General features: G+C 31.0%; 1 protein-coding gene and 1 non-coding gene across 2 annotated transcripts; one reads left to right on the top strand and one right to left on the bottom strand.

The window, feature by feature from the left end:
* The first annotated feature begins 3232 nt into the window (after positions 1 to 3232).
* LOC103483036 (probable RNA-dependent RNA polymerase 1) lies at positions 3233 to 8329 on the top strand. The gene is made up of 5 exons (XM_051090444.1): positions 3233 to 3280; positions 4070 to 4623; positions 4929 to 6766; positions 6982 to 7132; positions 7292 to 8329. Exons 2-5 carry the CDS (start codon positions 4099 to 4101, stop codon positions 8111 to 8113), a joined length of 3336 nt encoding a protein of 1111 aa, XP_050946401.1. The 5' UTR covers positions 3233 to 3280; positions 4070 to 4098; the 3' UTR covers positions 8114 to 8329.
* Positions 8330 to 11672: 3343 nt separating this feature from the next.
* TRNAS-AGA (transfer RNA serine (anticodon AGA)) lies at positions 11673 to 11754 on the bottom strand. Its single transcript has one exon. It is a non-coding gene; the product is annotated as a tRNA-Ser (tRNA).
* Between the last annotated feature and the right edge of the window lie 7033 nt (positions 11755 to 18787).

Below are 18787 nucleotides of genomic sequence, written 5' to 3'. Positions count from 1 at the left end.
GTATTATGAACATTAAAGTTCTTTATTATGAACACTAACTTCTTTGTATTGTGAATTTTTTTTTGTTGAATTTGTGTTTGTATTTCGTAATTTACTAATTTATTTTGAATTTTCTTTAATTTAATCGAAAACGAATGTGATTATTTTAGGAAATAGAGACTCGATTGAAAAACATTACAATAAAATATTAGAAAAAAATAAAAATTACATATTTAATATATATAAAATACATATTAAAAATATTTCCCAATGCACTACAAACGTCAGGAATATGTTGAAAAACGTCGCGTCGGGGATAGTTTTTACTGATGCATGGACGATGTCGGATATATACACGTCGGGAGTAGTTATTCCTGACGCACCAATGACGTCGAAAATGTTGACGTTGGGGATTACTTACTCCCAACGCATCAAGAATGTCGGTGAAGAAAACGTCGGGAAAAGGTTATTCCCGACTCCTTGTTGGTGACACGTCGAGAAAAAGTCTCCCAACGCGTTTCTTCTAACGGTCTTTTCGATGTTCCTTTCCGTGTCGGGAATTTGTCCCGACGTCTTTTCCATTTCTGCCGACGTTTTTGTGCGTTGAGAATCTCTCCACTTCTTGTAGTGAAATATAACATTAAAGTTTTTGGAATCGACTTCTACTTGATAGCTCCTCTATTTTGAATAAACTTTGATTACTTTTGCAAATAAAACTATTTTTTCTTGTGATTGCAACGAGTCTCTTCCATCTTGCCCTCTTTCTTTTCAATTTCCAACTTTTTGGTACTTGGAAAGAGACCAATATTCATTAACAGAACCAAAATTCTATGTCTTCCATTCCAATTACCTTCTTATTTGGAAACTTGTGGCCTAAGTTTAATTCTTTACTTCCTCTACACTTTTGCTTTCTTTAATTACCAAATTAAAAACCCAATTAACAACATATTTCACTATCATTCATTTAAAACTTTTAAGTTTAGGGTTGCTTTTTATAGTTAGCCATTATTCTTAGATTGACAAAAGAAAAAAATTGTGTTTTTAAAACTCATTTTTGTGATTTTTTTAAATAGAAATTGTTTAAAATAAAAATAATTATAAATATTTGGTTACACCGGTGGAAAAGGCAAACACTTATAAAGTTAAACCAAACACACCTTTAGCGATCTACCTAAGATCGTTTAAGGCTTATCGGTAAGTAAATGATATGAGTTTAATAAAAGGCTAAGAGGAAACAAGTTTAGTCAATGATTGTTACTTATATAGGATTTAATATTATTAGAGATTCCTTGATATTCAAATGTTATAAGGTCAGACAAGTTGTTTTAGTTATCTCCACATTTGTGGGACATTGCAAGGTTTGAACACAAAATTTCTCTAGGCCACCTACTTTGGTAACATCTTAAATTATCGATTAACCCAAAAGTTAAGGTAATGGGTAAAGGTAAATTTAATGTCTTATATCATTCAACATAGCTCGGCATTGGCACTCTACAAGTTTGAGGGAACCACCTTGACATTGTCGACGTTACACGTGACCTCAAGCGTGTGTCAGAATAGAGACATTATAAATAGCTCACTAGATGGCCCACAACAATATTTCTTTTTCATGCTTAACTGAAATATTATGATAGGTATCAAAATGTGTTTGACTCACCACCACAACAATATAGGTAAGCTTGAACAAGGAAGTTGGACTAGGGGAGTCGTCCAACAGCGCACCCCAAGGGCTAAGTGCGAGTTTCCCGTGCCAACAACTTGTATGATTTCATCTTAAATTTTCAATTCAATCAAATTCAACAACATTCTGAGTTAAATTTTCCTTTCTTTTCTTTTTACTCTCTTTCCAATTCCCAATAATTCGTCCATTATTTTTTCTTAAAAAAGAGTATGGTAAAAATCTTAATAAAATCATCTAATTTCAATAATATCAAAATGTTAAAAACTAAATAAATGCAATTACGTTCGTATGCAAATTAATGATTTCAATTTTTTTATTTAATAAAAAAAACTAATTAGTCTCTATGCGTAGATGTAGTTATTTTAAGTTTATATTATATGCAATAAATTCTAATTAAACTACAAATATAATTATTAAAGCGTGTATATATACTTCAATTGGACTAGTTTTATAGTATGAATCCTTCTATAGATCTACTATTGTACTAGAAAATGTAACTATAAATTTAGTTATGAAGTATAGTTTAGATATAATATCCATTTAATTCCATAACTTTAAAGAAATTCAATTTCGTTCCAACAATTACACTATATATGCTCATTGTCACTAGAATGTAAAAGTTGATGTTTAGCTAAATATAAAATAACAAATAATATATAATATAAAACATGTAAATTGAATAACATTCTGAACTTTTCAATTAAGAAAAGAAAAACAAAATTATAAAGCATATATAAGTTTTGTTAAATTTTATATGATTTGAAGTAAGAGAAATGAAAGAAGAAAGAACAATCGAAACGGTCCATACAATAGAAAACAATTGGTCATGACATTTTGCAATCGAAAATAATTAAAAGAGAAAGAAAAAGAGTATAGGATCGGAGCAGTATATTATATTGATTGTAGAAGTTAATTTTGTGTAAGTTTCCAATCACATTCCTATGTAATGTGGTGAAAATATTAAACGAAACTAAGTGTACCACTTTCTTCCATCTTAAACGTGTGGAGCCCCCTCTCTATCTCTCTATTTGGGACCCATTTAGAAAAAAGTTTGGAGAGAAAATACAACTAATCAAGGATTCAAGTGTTCAATAATTTCTATGGAAAAGTTAAATTAAAGCTAAATACGAAAGAATAATAATTTTATTAAAAATATCAAAAAAAAAATTAGTTATAATAAGATTAAAGTAAGCTTAGCTCAACGACTATTAATATAGTCTTCATTTTTCAAGGTTAAAAATCCAATCTTTCACCTTGTAATTAAGACCCTAGTTATATAATAATAATACAAGTTTGATTTAAGAGTTAAAAAATTGGAAATTAGAATTTTAATATTATAAAAGTGAGTTGTTGAATTATGTAATAAGAAAAAAAAGAAAAAATAGATTAACATATTATTTGTAATGAAAGTGAGATTAGTGAGGAGAGAGAAGGGCATAAAATAAACTTGGTTTAGAAGTTGGATGACCTAAGTGACTCTTGAGGACTTTGACTAAAAAGTATAGTCTCCTCTTTCTTTAATTATTCTCTATAAATTCCATATTTTTGGACTCATATTTTCCCAAACAGCTTTCAGTGATTAATTTGCTTTTGTTTCACAGTGCTTCCAATATTCTTCAGGTTCGATCGTTCTCTCTCTCTCTCTTAACCTAAACTTTCTCTCTTTCTATTTGCATTGTTGTATTGTTTTGATTTTGTACAAAAAGATTTGTCATCCAACATTCAACACACATTTGAAAACATGTCGTAATTAATTAGTTTTTTCTTTTCTTTTATTTTCTTTTGATATGTGAGAGATAGGCCGAGAAATATTAAATATCTTTTTAACTCGATTAATGTTGATAATGTAAATTTTATATAAATTGAATTATGCTTATTTTAACTATCATCCTAATCTATTGAAAGAGCTATTTTGAAATTGACAATAACAACATATACATTAAAATTGTATTGCAAGGATTAAAATGTTCAATATAATTATTTTTCATCGGCATATCATATGTATACATAACTCCCTCCCCCATTTTTTTTTTTGACGCCATACACATCAATAGTACGTATGAACGGTGATAAGTGTGTCGATCAATATTTTAAGACATATCATACTATATTTTAGCTGGTTAATTTTTTTTAATATTTTTTAGATTTATTTACTTTATTGTCCGGTTATAGTTTTGTCTCATTAGTGAACTTTTTTCTTAAATATTTTTTAAATAGTTTTGTTGTATAGTTACGTTAGATCAGTAGACGAGAAGGGTGGAGCAATTTTTTTAATGTTTATTAAATGGATAGATGAAATGACAATTTTATTCCCGAGTTACTCTAGTGAATATGAGCTCTCGAGATAGTTTTGATGAACGTAACATTACTCAATTTCTTGCATCCGTATGCTCTTAAAAAACAATGCAGTTGAAAAGCAAATTGCTACAATAAACGACATGGGAAGGACGATCGAAATTTACGGATTCCGACCAGAGGTGACCGTCGACGAGGTGAAGGAATTTCTCGAGAATCACACAGGAGATGGAACCGTATCGACGGTGAGGATTTCAAAACCCAAAGACGAGAAAGCCCAGTTCACATCTGTGACGGTCCGGTTCAAGAGCAAACTAGCAGCTGAGTACATAGTGGCGAAGGCGACAACGGAGGAGAAGAAACTGTGGTTCGAAAGTTCATATCTGAAAGCCAGAGAAGTGGAGAAGAAGGCAACGAGTGGTGGCCCCGAAATGGAGAGAATGGAAGACGTGAAGGGGCAGTTGGGAAGCATGATTTCAAAGGACAAAATGAGGGTAATTTGGGAAGGAGAGAAATGGAATGTGGAATTTGGAAATGGAGTTAGGAAATTATGGTTTTATTTGAGTTATGAAGTTGATGACTACAAAATGGAGCTTTGCTTTGAGAATATTTTGAGTGTTGAGTTTCGCTGCCCTCTCAATCAACCTTCCAAGTTTTTTCTCATTCAGGTTTCTTCTTTCTTTCTTTCTTTCTTTCTTTCTTTCTTTCTTTTCTTTCTTTCTTTCTTTTTTTTCATTACTCAAATTACAATGTCGTAAATGAACATATATATTACTTGTTTAGGAATATCAATATTTAATTAGTTTGAAAAAAGAATTGAAATTAACCAGTGAAAAATATTTAATTTATAATAACTTATTCAACTAAAAAATAAAATATATATATATACATATATGCATGATCTCCATGCATGTTAATGCGAGTATTATTAGGTTTGTTATATTATATTGAATTTTGTTTGAATTGTGTGCAGATGCAAGGTGCTCCACGAATTTTCAGGAAAACTCCATCATCTTCCTCCTCCCCATTATATTCCAACAAATCCAACAGTTTTCGTTGGATTAGGGATGTGGATTTCACTCCATCTTCCTGCATTGGACAATCTTTTACTCTATGTTTGCAATTTTCTCCTTCACATCACCTTCCTCCTTTCTTCCAAACATTGGTCGGCTACAAAGTGACCTATGCTCCGTTCATTCTCCGTAAAGGTTCTTCTTTCGTCTCAAATTCAAATTTGGTTCCTATCATTACTCCACCCCAAGCCTTTGATATCTCTTATAAAATTTTGTTCAAAATCAATGCCCTACTTCAACGTGGTTATCTTTCTGGACCGACGCTAGATGATGAATTCTTTCGACTTGTTGATTCGAGTAGATTTCATCCTGACTACATAGAGCATGCCTTAGAAAAACTCTTTAATTTGAAGGAATGTTGTTATAAACCACAAAAGTGGCTCAAAGACCAATATCTTTCATTCTACGTCTCTAATCAGCTTCCATGGAAACCTAATATTTCTCTAGATGATGGCCTAGTGTATGTGCATAGAGTTCAAATTACACCTTTGAAAGTGTACTTCTGTGGTCCGGAGGCCAATCTTTCCAATAGAGTAGTTCGTCGTTTTATTGGTGATATAGATAATTTTCTTCGTGTGTCTTTTGTTGATGAGGAATTGGATAAACTTCATTCTATTGATTTAGCTCCACGTTCATCATCTCCTGAAAATAGTACTAAAAGAACTAGAGTATATGATAGAGTAGTATCTGTGTTAAAAAATGGTATAGTCATTGGTGATAAAAAGTTTGAGTTTTTGGCTTTCTCGGCTAGTCAACTAAGGGAAAATTCTTTTTGGATGTTTGCTTCGAGGGAGGGGCTAAGTGCAGCAGATATCAGAGAGTGGATGGGTGACTTTCGTCAGATAAGGAATGTGGCAAAATATGCTGCTCGACTTGGTCAATCTTTTGGTTCATCTAGAAAAACTTTGTGCGTTGAAGAACATGAAATTGAAGTTATTCCTGATGTAGAAGTTGAAAGGAAGAACGTTATGTATTGTTTCTCTGATGGGATTGGAAAAATATCTAAAACATTAGCTAAGAAAGTAGCTGAAAAATGTGGTTTGATCAGTCATACACCATCTGCCTTCCAGATTCGATATGCTGGATACAAAGGTGTTGTAGCTATTGACCCTACATCAGAAAAGAAATTGTCATTACGAAAGAGTATGTTGAAGTATATGTCGCTCGATACACAACTTGATGTTTTGTTGTGGAGCAAGTATCAACCTTGTTTTCTTAATCGTCAAGTGATAAGCCTTCTATCAACTATTGGAATTGGGGACAACGTTTTTGTGAGAAAACAAAAGGAGGCTATAGACCAACTAGATTCTATTCTAGAAGATCAATCAAGGGCATTAGAGGTGTTGGAGTTGATGTCCCCAGGAGAAATGACTAGTATTTTGAAGGACTTGCTTTCGTTTTACATGCCAAATGAAGAACCTTTTCTAAATATGATGCTACGAACATTTCGAGCAAATAAATTGTTAGATTTGAAGACCAAGTCAAGGATATTTGTTCCAAAGGGAAGGACAATGATGGGTTGCCTGGATGAAACTCGAACACTAGAATATGGACAGGTATTTGTTCATTGCTCTGTCCCAGGAAGATCAAGCGAGGGTAATTTTGTAGTTAAGGGTAAAGTAGTTGTTGCTAAAAATCCATGTTTACATCCGGGGGACGTGCGTTTGTTGGATGCTATTGATGTGAAAGCTCTACATCACATGGTGGATTGTGTTGTTTTTCCACAGAACGGAAAAAGGTAGGAAAGCTTATTGTGTATGAATTACTTATCTATTGAGCGTTTATCACATATTCATATTTGTTGCAAATTCATTTATTTCATGCTTGTATGTAGCTCATTTCCTAAAGATTTGTATTAAGATACATGCATATATTTATTAACTAGTTTATTTTTTGTAGCAATATTTTTTTTTATAATTGTCCTTAAATAATATTTTACTATGTTAATATTAGGCCTCACCCAAACGAGTGTTCTGGGAGTGATTTGGATGGTGACTTATACTTTGTTTGTTGGGATTCAGAGCTAACTTGTATTAAACAAGTTAAACCTATGAGCTACAAGCCTGCACCAACTATACAATTGGATCATGATGTCACAATTGAGGTCTGGTTTTTAGGACGTATTTATTCCTATTTCAAATGTGTGCATCTTTTTTTTTTCTTTTTATATAAGTAATAAATGCCATTTGTTTCAAATTTAAAAGTTTACAAGAAAGTTTTTATCCTACAATAAGTTGAATTAAATACGATTATTTTGATACAGGAAGTTCAGAAATATTTTGCCAATTACATGGTGAATGATGGTCTTGGAGCCATTGCAAATGCTCACACTGTCTTTGCAGATAAGAACCCTAAGAAGGCAATGAGTGCTGAATGTATTAAACTTGCAAAATTGTTTTCCATTGCTGTTGACTTTCCGAAGACCGGTGTGCCAGCAAACTTGCCACGTAACCTTCGTGTCCATGAGTATCCTGATTTCATGGACAAGCCCGATAAACCAACTTATGTATCAAATGGAGTTCTCGGAAAGCTTTTTAGAGGAGTGAAAGATGTTTCATCGGATGTCAACTCCTTTGAAATTTTTACTAGGGAAGTTGCTACCAGGTGCTACGATCCAGACATGGAAGTAGATGGTTTTGAGAAGTATTTGAGAGAAGCTTTTCATTACAAAACTAAGTATGACTTCAAATTGGGGAACCTTATGGATTATTATGGTATTAAAACAGAACCTGAATTAGTTAGTGGCAACATCTTGAAAATGGCAAAGTCTTTTGACAAAAGGAATGACTTGGAACAAATTACATTTGCTATGAAGTCTCTAAGAAAGGAGGTTAGGTCTTGGTTCAATGAGAATGAAAATAAGTCTAGATACGATGACATCAAAGACGAATATGCAAGAGCATCTGCGTGGTACTGTGTCACATATCACCCAGATTATTGGGGTTGTTACAATGAAGGTAAGCATTTTTTGAGTTTTCCATGGTGTGTTGCTGACAAACTTATTGAAATCAAAAGAGAGAAGATGTCGTTGAGGAATTCATCCCCAATGTCATCACTATTACACAATTTTGGAGTGAATTTGTAATAACTTCAATTTTGGAGGCCAAGTTATATTTTGCATTATGATCATCTCTATCGTTTTAGGTTGTGAGATATAATATGTGTTAATATTGTATTTTATGAAGCTTTTTTAATAAGTTTTATGTGCTTACAAGAGATTATGATGAGATGATCAAAACGTTTGATGTGTTTGTATCCTTGAGTTCTATGATGTTGGTAAAGGAGGTTGTAATTTAACTATCCTAATTGATGTGATAAATTTTAGAGTTTTGACTTTGACTTAGTTTCTATCATATGTTCAAACACCAAAAAGGACCCCTAAATTGAATCAAACAAGGTCCCACAAAAACTATCTCTCCTATAAAAGATCACATGATTGCTCAATTTCTAAATGAGCCGCAACACCAAAAGAAAAAACCACCAATTCATCTAGCTTTTTATGCTCATACATCAACTCAAAGCGATTCAACACACTACGTACTCATTTGTTCTCATCACATAAAAATGACACAACATCAACCGAGAAGAAATGATATCAAATAACTTTTAGTTACACAATTGCAAAAATTCCAAATGTGTCACAACAACCCACAAGAAAACCCACCAAATCATCCGGTCTATCATGTTTCTGTATCCACCCAAATTACGTATTCCAATGTTGTCCACATGTTCTCATAAACGACAAAACATTAACCTATAAGAAATTAAGTTAAAAATACTTTAGTCACACAACATTTCCAAAATAGATAGGTTGTCATCTCCTGCTCGCTTTAATAAAGAAATATTGTACACTTTTGAAACAAATTAAAATATTTATTAATTAATGAAATGGAAATTTAATAGCATGATAGGCAGAATATATAATGATCGTGTATTACTTTTGTTATAGCTTTAATGTAACAGCAAAAATTGTATGTTGTACTTGTGGATTTCTTTCCCCCATAACTATAACTAAAAATAAAGTTGTAATATTACATTTAGAATTCATATGAATAAACTTTTAATTAACTATATAATAACAAAATATAAGTAATTAATTCTATTAAAATTGAAATTATCAAGAGTACGACTTATTTAACAACACTAAAATAATAATCTTTCTCCTCAGAACTCAAAGTTTAAAATATTTCTCATAAAATAACAATAAACTAACACATCACTTAAAGTTTATCTATAGTAAAATGGAAAATAAAATACAAACTAATATAAATTATCTCATTGATTTTTTTTTCAGAATTGTTTTAATTTTTGGATTTTAAAAGAGCCATAGTCATACTTTAAAACCTATTATTATCCCATCGTACATGCTGAGCTAAAATTTGATAATCTTAGAGATGATTGGACAAAATTCAACTTTTTTTTTCATTATACCAACGTTTATACACGTATTGGTGAAGATTAAAAAAAATTAATAAACATATACTAAAAAAAGTTTAGATGTTTCAATTTAATATTAAATATCGACGTTAGATATATTCTAAAAGGATTATAAAAATAAAACGTATTAGAAAGTATGTTATGTTTCGATAACTTTCCTGAAAGAAGGGTCTTTGAAAGTGTGTTTTGTATAGATTTAAAATGAAATGTTTTAAATGTTTTGCTTTTAGAAAGCACATGTTCAATTTTGTGTAGTTTGAGTATGATTTGAAGTTTTTTGTATTATTCTTTTATTTCGTTGAATAAAGGTATGTAGTTATTTCTCAATGATAGTTGTACATGGTTGTTTTATGAATAGAATATTTAGAAATCAAGGATGATTATATTTTGCTGTGCTTAACAAAATGGTATCATAATCTTATAAACACAGATTATGTTTGTATTTAATTTATGAAATTAAGTATATTGATTAACTTATTAAACAATAAATATCATCCAAATATACGGATAAAGATTAATTAATTAGGAACCATTAATGTTTTTAATTATAAACATTTTTAAATGGAATAATTTATAAATAAAATTAACCAATTAATACATTTTAACCAAAAGAAATTCTTATCCATAAAAAGAAAAAATTGAAACTATCAATAAAATATAACATAGCTACGAAGAATTTGATGGACTTTTTTATATATTTTATAAATAGTTTTATTATATTTTTTATTATATTTGAAAATATCTCTTTAATAAGGAATATCATATTAATTATAGTCTAATACTTAATTATTAAGTTCTTTTCAAAAACATCAAATTACATTGTATAAAATAATTCTAAAAATGGAAAAAATCCATAGACCTGCCATACAAAATATAAAAAATGCTTCGTCAACGATGTACGTAATATATTTGGTAGACGATCGTTTAATTTGGTTAGACGACGATCGTTTAATTTGACTACCCTCATTCTTTTATGATCGTTTAGATTTGACTATACGTTTAAATTTGACTAGATTTGACTATTAAATCTAAACATACTTTTTTTTTTCCAAAATTTGGTACATGATTTGGCTAAATAATTATTTTAGATACTTTATATACAATCTTTTAGATTTGGTTACCCTAATCTAGCATATTTGGTTATTCAAATCTACCAAATCTAAACCACATAAAAAAGAGAGAAAAACAAAGAAAGATGGAAAGAAATCGCACTGAAAGTAAAGAAAGAAGACAATAAAAAAAAATGGGAGAGAGGCAATAAAGATGGAAGGACAATAGTAAAATATTTTAAAAAAAATGGCTAACAAGTTTTATTGCATCGACTAATATTTTAGTAATTTATTATATTTATGAAAGTTTCTTAAATTGTTATTATATGAATATTTTTTTAAAAAAACAAAAAAGTTTTAAATTTGGAAAAGTAAAAGTGATTCTAGCTTGATCGATAGTTCTAAGAAAATTCAAGAAAAAACCATGTAATTGTTTTATAGATTTCATACTGATTTTAAATTTGAAAAAGAAAAATATTTCTTATTCAAATCACATAATACATCTCTAGTAATCATCAGCCAATCAACTAAAGAGGTAAAAAAAGGAAAATTATTTATTAGTTTCTTGCTTCTGTTTTAGATGGTATAGTTTATTGTGATCCACTCTTTATAAGTTTTCTTTTCTTTTGAAAATTTATTTTGTTTTACCTCCTTTTTAACTTAAATGATTTTGCTATGTAAAAAAGTAAAATTTTATTTTGGCCTGAATCGTAGGTAATATGAAATATTTTTTTCTTTTTATAAATTTCAAAAGTTTTTCCCATTACTAATGTAGATCGATAGGTATAAAATTTTCAAATCTATTTTATTTCAACGTAAATGCTAAAAAGAAATAGGAGATTTTTTTTTAGATTCTATGAATTTTTTATAAAAAAATCCATTATTTATCTTTTAGATAAAATGAGTTTTTTTTTTTTAATTTATCTTTAATATGAATATTATTTTCTGATGGAAAACAATGAGAAAATTGTACTTAATAATTTGATAAAAAACTTAAGTTTATCCATGTGATCGTCAAAGATTCTTCCTCTCTATTTCAGCTTAATTTTTATCCAAATACGTTTCTAAAATATTTTTAAATAATAATAATAATAAATAAATAAAAATAAAAAATGAATTTAAGACGAGAGGTAAAAAATTTTAAAAAAAAGAAAGAAACGTGAGCGGCAGGATTCGAACCTGCGCGGGCAAAGCCCACATGATTTCTAGTCATGCCCGATAACCACTCCGGCACGCCCACATCTTGACTTCTAAAGGTAATTTTTAATTTTCATTAAATATTGGTTTTAGATCAAAACTAAAGATAATGATTTTCGGTGATTTGTGCGTATAGGTAGTAAACATTATTCGTTATCAGTTAGAAAACGTGAAACAATGGAATAAATTTTACTAATAAAATAAGATGTCACCTACCTATTATAAATTTCGGAATATAATACAAAAATAGTTTGAGCCTTTTACTACAAAACCAAAAACAAGACTAATATAAATTAGGTTGGCTATCATAATTTCTATTTAAATGATTTTAAATATTATTAAATTAATCAAAATATTTATAAATATAAATAAAAAAAATGTTATAATCTACTCTACAGTGATAGATGGGAGTAGGTTGTAAATATCTATCGCTATTTTGTTATATTTGAAAATATTTTTCAATAATCTTGTAATTTAGAACAATTATCCATTTTTATTTATTGAAAATTAACAATATACAATTTAGGTTTTAAGTAACATGATTAAAACATTTTGATTGTTGTTACGTACAGAAACACTATGATTATCTTTATTTTCCACTATGTAAGCGATTTAAACTTAGAATATCTTTAATCGAGATATACTCAACTAATTAAACTATGGTTACATTTTAATATATACACTTTATTTATTTATAGCATTAATTTTTAAAAAAAATTGTTTCTTCAAGATTAACATCTAACGAGTCTTAATCATGAACATTTATCTTTTAACCATTTAGTTCTTGTAATTTTAAATTTATGATAATTTAATTTTGGATATTTTTTCGTATATAATAAAATTTAAATCATATTTTGGTCCTTAAACTTTTATAAATGTATATTTTAGTCTATAAACTTTTAAAAAGAACTTACTTTGATCATTGTCGTTGGGATTTCGATAACTGACTTCTATATATAGATGACTAAATATTCTAGGTTTATCATATTAATTAAATTGATTTATTATAAGAATGTTTATATGCCATTTTCTAGAATTTATTTAATAAATGGGTTGTTCTTATTTTACTTTTTTTAGTTTATTTACACGTTGTCATGTGTGTTAACCCTTCAATTCTTTTTTTTTTTTCTACTCAACGTTTTTCTTCAAACTCCAATTTTAAAAAGTAAAAATAAAGGGTGGGGGAGTCGGAGGGATCGTGAGAGAGTTGAGTTTTAAATTAACGTAACATTTAGAGACATTTTTAAATATAGTAAAATAAATTAAAATATTTATAAAACATAATAAAGTTTTAGATTCTATCAATGATAGATACTAATAAAATTCTATTATTGCATATCAATATCTATTGATGTTTATCATGATAGAATTCGAAATTTTGTTATATTTTGTAAATATCTGGTCAAATTTGTCATTTTTAACAATTAATTGATATAATAAATTTAGAGCTTATTCATTCAAATATAGAAGTCACCTCATCATTACGATTAAAAAGTTAATGAAAAGCTAACATTTAGGGACCAAAATAGAATACAATAATCTAGTCCTATAATTTTAAATTTGTAACAATTTATTTCCTCCTTTTGTAAAAAAATCTTATCAAACTTAATTGCCATTTTTATTTTATTGTGTAACAAATTAAAATTTGTAATTCATAAACAATATCAACCTTTAGTTAATTTATCAACCTATACATTGGTACAAATTTTCATTAAATGATCTTAATTTTTCTACACTAGAAACTAGAAACTAAGTCGGTACAAATTCCAAATTACAATTAGCGAATGGATACTTATTAAAGCTGAGAACCTAATTGTTTTATAAAATTTAAAAAAAAAAACTAAAAATTATCCTTTTAGGCAAAATATATTTTAACAAAGTTAATCAAGCTAAAATTAAGAGTTCAAGGATATCTTAACAAAGGTACTAATTAGTAATTTAATTAGAAGTTGCTAATTTAACGAACACGAAAGGTGATGAACTTCATATTCACCATCTTTTCTAAAGCTCCAAAAATTCGAATCTCTTCTCCACTTTTGAATCCTCTTTTTTCAACCATCGAATCCTATTGTATCATCAAGGAGTAAATATCTCTACTCCCAATTTTCCACTAATTCTTTATCCAAGAACACCATCTTGTTATTTGCTCAGAAATTTACTCTCTTCCTCTTGCAAAATCAAAATCAAACAACAGTTGATTTGTGGTAATGGACAAACGGCCATGATTTTTGTTTAAATTTGTGTCCGTAAGTTATTTTTGAATCATTAGTTTAATTTCTTACTCACACATCTCTTAAATTTGATCTCTCAAAGCCTCGACGTTGGTAGGTACTCGCTCTATTTTACCTTCTTCTTCCTTGGTTTCTTAATCCTACTCTCGATGACCCTATCGGCGTCGTTTGAGGGTCTTTTCTTGTGTGGTGTTTGCTTAATTTTTTGGGTTCAAAATCAAGAACAAAGCTATTAGAGTATCCTCCACCACCGACATTATTGGTTGGAGTTCGATTTCGGTTTTGGGTCGTTGTTTTTTCTAACTAGCGCCCAAAGATCCCCCTCTTCTTCAAGGTATGTATGTTTTATTTAAATCGGGGAGATCAAGACCCATTTTGAAGCCACCACGAACTTCTATTTCAATTTTCCTTATTATTTATTAAACAATGAAAGTTAAGTTCGAAATCGAAATATAGTGTAGAATGAATTGAATGGAAGTGAGGTTAAAGATGATTTGTGAGTGTTTATTCATGTGAGTAAGAAAAGTAAAACCTAATAGAAATTTAATTTTATTAAACAGTTACATTCTGTTTTTATCTTGTTAATCAGTTTGATAACTACCCCTATTCTAACTAATTATTTCTCTTTCTCATATGTGTATAAATATCATTGAATACACCATAAATAAAATGAGAAAGTCATTTATACCTTTTTACTCTTCCAATATGGTATCACATGAGATTTAACCCCTCCCTTCTTTTTCCTTTTTTTCCCGCCTTCAAATAATTCTCCCATTAATTTCCTCTTCTTCTTCCCCAACCCATTCCATCTCCCAACCACTTTCCCCTACTACACATTCATGGCCAACCAAAACTCCCAAACTCCCAATTCGAATCCATCCACCGCATCTTAGACCCAAGAAAACCCTTCTCCAACTTCTGATGACCATCAAAACCCAAATCAAGGATACATCAATCCTTATTACCTACACCATAACAAAAACACTAGTTTAATACTAGTTACCGAGCCATTAACAGAAGAAAATTACGTTTCTTGGAGCCGCGCGATGATCATCAGATTATCAGTAAAAACTAAACTCGGCTTTATTGATGGTACCCTTCCCCGACCAAATGAAAATCTCCTCCCTTCGTGGATCAAAAACAACATTTTCATCTCTTGGATCTTGAACTCAGTATCCAAACCAATATCAGACAATATTTTCTTTGCAGATTCAGCAAAAAGTATTTGGCTTGACCTCAAGGAACGTTTCCAACGGAAGAATGCCCCTCAAATTTTTCACCTAAAGAGATCACTTGCAACCCTTTCTCAGAATCAAGAATCGGTAAGCATGTATTTCACCAAGTTTAAAACCTTGATTGATGAATTAAACTCATACGAACCTGTTTGCACCTGTGGAAATTGTCGTTGTGGAGGAAATCAAGAAGTAGCAAATTTTCTTCAAATCGAATATCTCATAGGTATCCTCATGGACTAAATGATTCTTATGCTCAAACCCGCACCCAACCACTCCTTATGAAACTCATTCCATCTATCTCTCAAGCCTTTTCCCTTCTACTTCAAGAAGAACAACAACGAGCTATCGGTTTTTTCTCCCCTACTATCAATACTCTAGCCATTACCCTTGTTGTATCCTCAAATAACCCCAGAAATAATTCTGCACACAAGCAGCGCAAGGACAAACCTATTTGTACTCACTGTAATATCCCAGGGCACACTGTTGACAGATGCTATAAAGTACATGGATATCCCCTTGGATATAAAACAAAACAACAGAGAACCAGCAATAGTAACTTCGGATCTGTATTGAGCAATAACACAAGTTCAGTCACATCGCATACCAATAACGCTTCTACAAACTTGAACAGCATCACAAATCTAACAGAAGCCTTATTACAGTGCCAAAATCTTCTCAACCAACTTCACTCTCAACTTACAGCTCCATCAAATAATCCACCAATCACATAGCAGGTACCCTCTTTAATTCATACTAGATTATTGATTTTGAAGCATCCACTCACATATGTTGTTCTAAAGAATTTCTCACTGACATTCAACCATGCTCTACTTCTATTAGCCTGCCAAATAAAAATACTTATCAAGTCAAGAATATTGGTACTGCAAAGCTGCCTGATACACTTATTTTAAAAAGATGTTCTTTATATGTCTGACTTCACCTTCAACTTACTTTCTATAAGTGCAATTACAAAGGAACCTTCACTCTCTGTTCAATTCTTCACTGACATTTGTATCATTCAGGACAAGTACACTTCGAAGAAGATTGGCAGTGCTAAACTCTTTCAAGGACTATATATCCTTGACCAACCTACATGTTTTCCATCCATCTGTGCTGTCACTGCAAATAAAGCATCCTTATGGCACCAACGAATGGGTCACCCTTCTACTAAGACCTTAAACTCTTTACAAATTCCTTTATTTTTAAAACCATCTACAGTAGATAAAATGTCTCATTGTACTATTTGTCCTCTGGCAAAACAAAGAAAGTTTTCTTTTACTTCTAATAATCATTTTTCTTCAAATGCTTTTGATCTAATTCATGTAGATATTTGAGGACCTTTCTCAATAGAAACATATTCTGAATATTCTTATTTTCTCACCATTGTTGATGATGCCACTCGTTAGACTTGGGTCTTCATGCTCAAACTCAAATCCGATGTCATCTCCATCATACCACAATTCTTCAAACTCATAGAGACCCAATATGTAAAAACAATCGAGCAAGTGAGATCTGACAATGCTCCTGAACTCAAATTCACCACCTTTTTTGAACAAAAAGGAGTGATACATCAATACTCATGTGTTCAATGCCCACAACAAAACTCTGTTGTTGAAAGAAAACATCAACATATTTTAAATATAGCCCGTGCTCTCTACTTTCAGTCTCAAGTTCCCCTGATTTTTGGGGAGACTGCATCCTCACTACTATTTACTTGATTAACAGAACTCCATCCAGGTTACTATAATGGAAATCCCTATTCCAGAAATTAAACAACACCACCCTTGACTACAACTCATTGAAAGTTTTTGGCTCCCTATGATATGCATCATCACTACCCCACAATCGTTCTAAATTCCAACCCAGAGCTATTCCTTTTATCTTCATTGGCTATCCCCAAGGCATGAAAGCCTACAAATTATATGACATCGAACACAAAAAGGTCTTCATCTCTAGAGATGTAATCTTCCATGAAACCACTTTTCCCTTTCATAACATCCCCAAAAACCAAATATCTGTTGATCCCCTACCAGGCTTCTCACTACCCAAACCTTTCCATGAATGTAACTTACATTCACATACCACATTAATCCCAACCTCAACCCTACAAACCAATACCACACCTGCAAAAGATGAAAACCCTAGTAATAGTAATACTTAATCTAATGATTCTGAAAATCAACAGTCGATGAACGATGAAAATATGGCTGGAAACAGTAACATCAATGAAACTACTATATCTCAACAAGATAGACAACCCAATGCCAATGAAGAAACCATCATCAGAAAATCTACACGAATAACCAAACCCCCTTCTACTTACTAGCATATCGTTGCAGTCTACTTACCACACAATCCCCACCTACCCAAAAATCCACCAAATATCCCATAAACCAATATTTGTCATACCAAGCCTTATCCCCCACATATATCTATCCTTCAAGCCTCCACCCAAAAAGAACCAAGTTTTTACCATGAAGCAGTAATATCCCAAGAATGGCGTGAGACCATGAAAGCAGAATTGGAAGCTATGGAATCAAACTAAACATGGAGCATTGTTCCCTTACCTAAAGACAAAAACTCCATTGGTTGTCGTTGGGTCTACAAGATCAAACATAAAGTTGATGGATCCATTAAAAGATATAAAGCACGTCTTGTGGCAAAAGGATATACTCAACAAGAAGGTCTTGATTACTTTGAAACCTTCTCACTTGTTGCCAAGATGATCACTGTTAAAACCTTGCTAACCATAGCTGTCTCAAAAGAATGGTCATTATTCCAACTTGATGTAAACAACGCCTTCTTACATGGAGAACTGTTTGAAGAGGTCTATATGGACCTACCATTAGGCTATAAGCCACAATATGAAATTCAGGGGGAGAAACTAATATGCAAACTCCACCAATCCATCTATGGATTAAAACAAGCCTCAAGGCAATGGTTTACAAAGTTATCAACTTTTCTAGTTTCTCTGGGGTTTCAACAGTCAAAAGTTGACTACTCTCTATTCATCAAAGGTGAAAATGACTCATTCATAGATCTTCTTATTTATGTAGATGATATCATCGTCGGTGCAAATGCACTTCACATACAAGAATTAAAAAGAGCACTTAACCAAAAGTTCATCTTGAAAGACCTAGGGCCCTTAAAAAAATTTTTTGGCCTTGAATTGGCAAGAAACTCATCCGGTCCTTTTCAGCTCTCACAGAGACATTATACTCTACAACTTATTGAAGATGCAGGCCTTCTTGGTGCAAAACCAACGTCCGTCCTTATGGATCCAACAACAAAATTGAATGCTTCTAATAAAGACATTCTCTATGATGCCACTCCATACAAACGTCTTATTGGTCGACTGCTTTACTTAACTATATCACGACTTGACATAACATTTTCAATACACAAACAAAGCCAATTTATGGCTAAACCAACCATAAATCACATGAATGCAACTAACCACCTGATCAAATATCTCAAAGGGTCCCCGGGAAAAGGCATCATGCTACCTAAAGTTCAAGATTTCTCAATAAATGCTTTCGCTGATGTAGATTGGGGCTTCTGCCTAAACACCCGTTGCTCAGTCACAGGATTTTGTGTTTTCCTTGGAAAC

Source organism: Cucumis melo, chromosome 9 (genome assembly GCF_025177605.1).
Source record: "Cucumis melo cultivar AY chromosome 9, USDA_Cmelo_AY_1.0, whole genome shotgun sequence".
Classification (NCBI taxonomy): Eukaryota; Viridiplantae; Streptophyta; class Magnoliopsida; order Cucurbitales; family Cucurbitaceae; genus Cucumis; species Cucumis melo.
This window is presented reverse-complemented; position numbering and strand designations above follow the sequence as displayed.

What these genes read in the sequence shown, in the direction of transcription:
- LOC103483036 (XM_051090444.1), top strand. Translation starts at nt 4,099, where the DNA reads ATGGGAAGGACGATCGAAATTTACGGATTCCGACCAGAGGTGACCGTC. An exon ending in CCAAGTTTTTTCTCATTCAG is followed by an intron (nt 4,624 to 4,928) that starts GTTTCTTCTTTC and finishes AATTGTGTGCAG; the next exon opens with ATGCAAGGTGCTCCACGAAT. An exon ending in ATCATGATGTCACAATTGAG is followed by an intron (nt 7,133 to 7,291) that starts GTCTGGTTTTTA and finishes ATTTTGATACAG; the next exon opens with GAAGTTCAGAAATATTTTGC.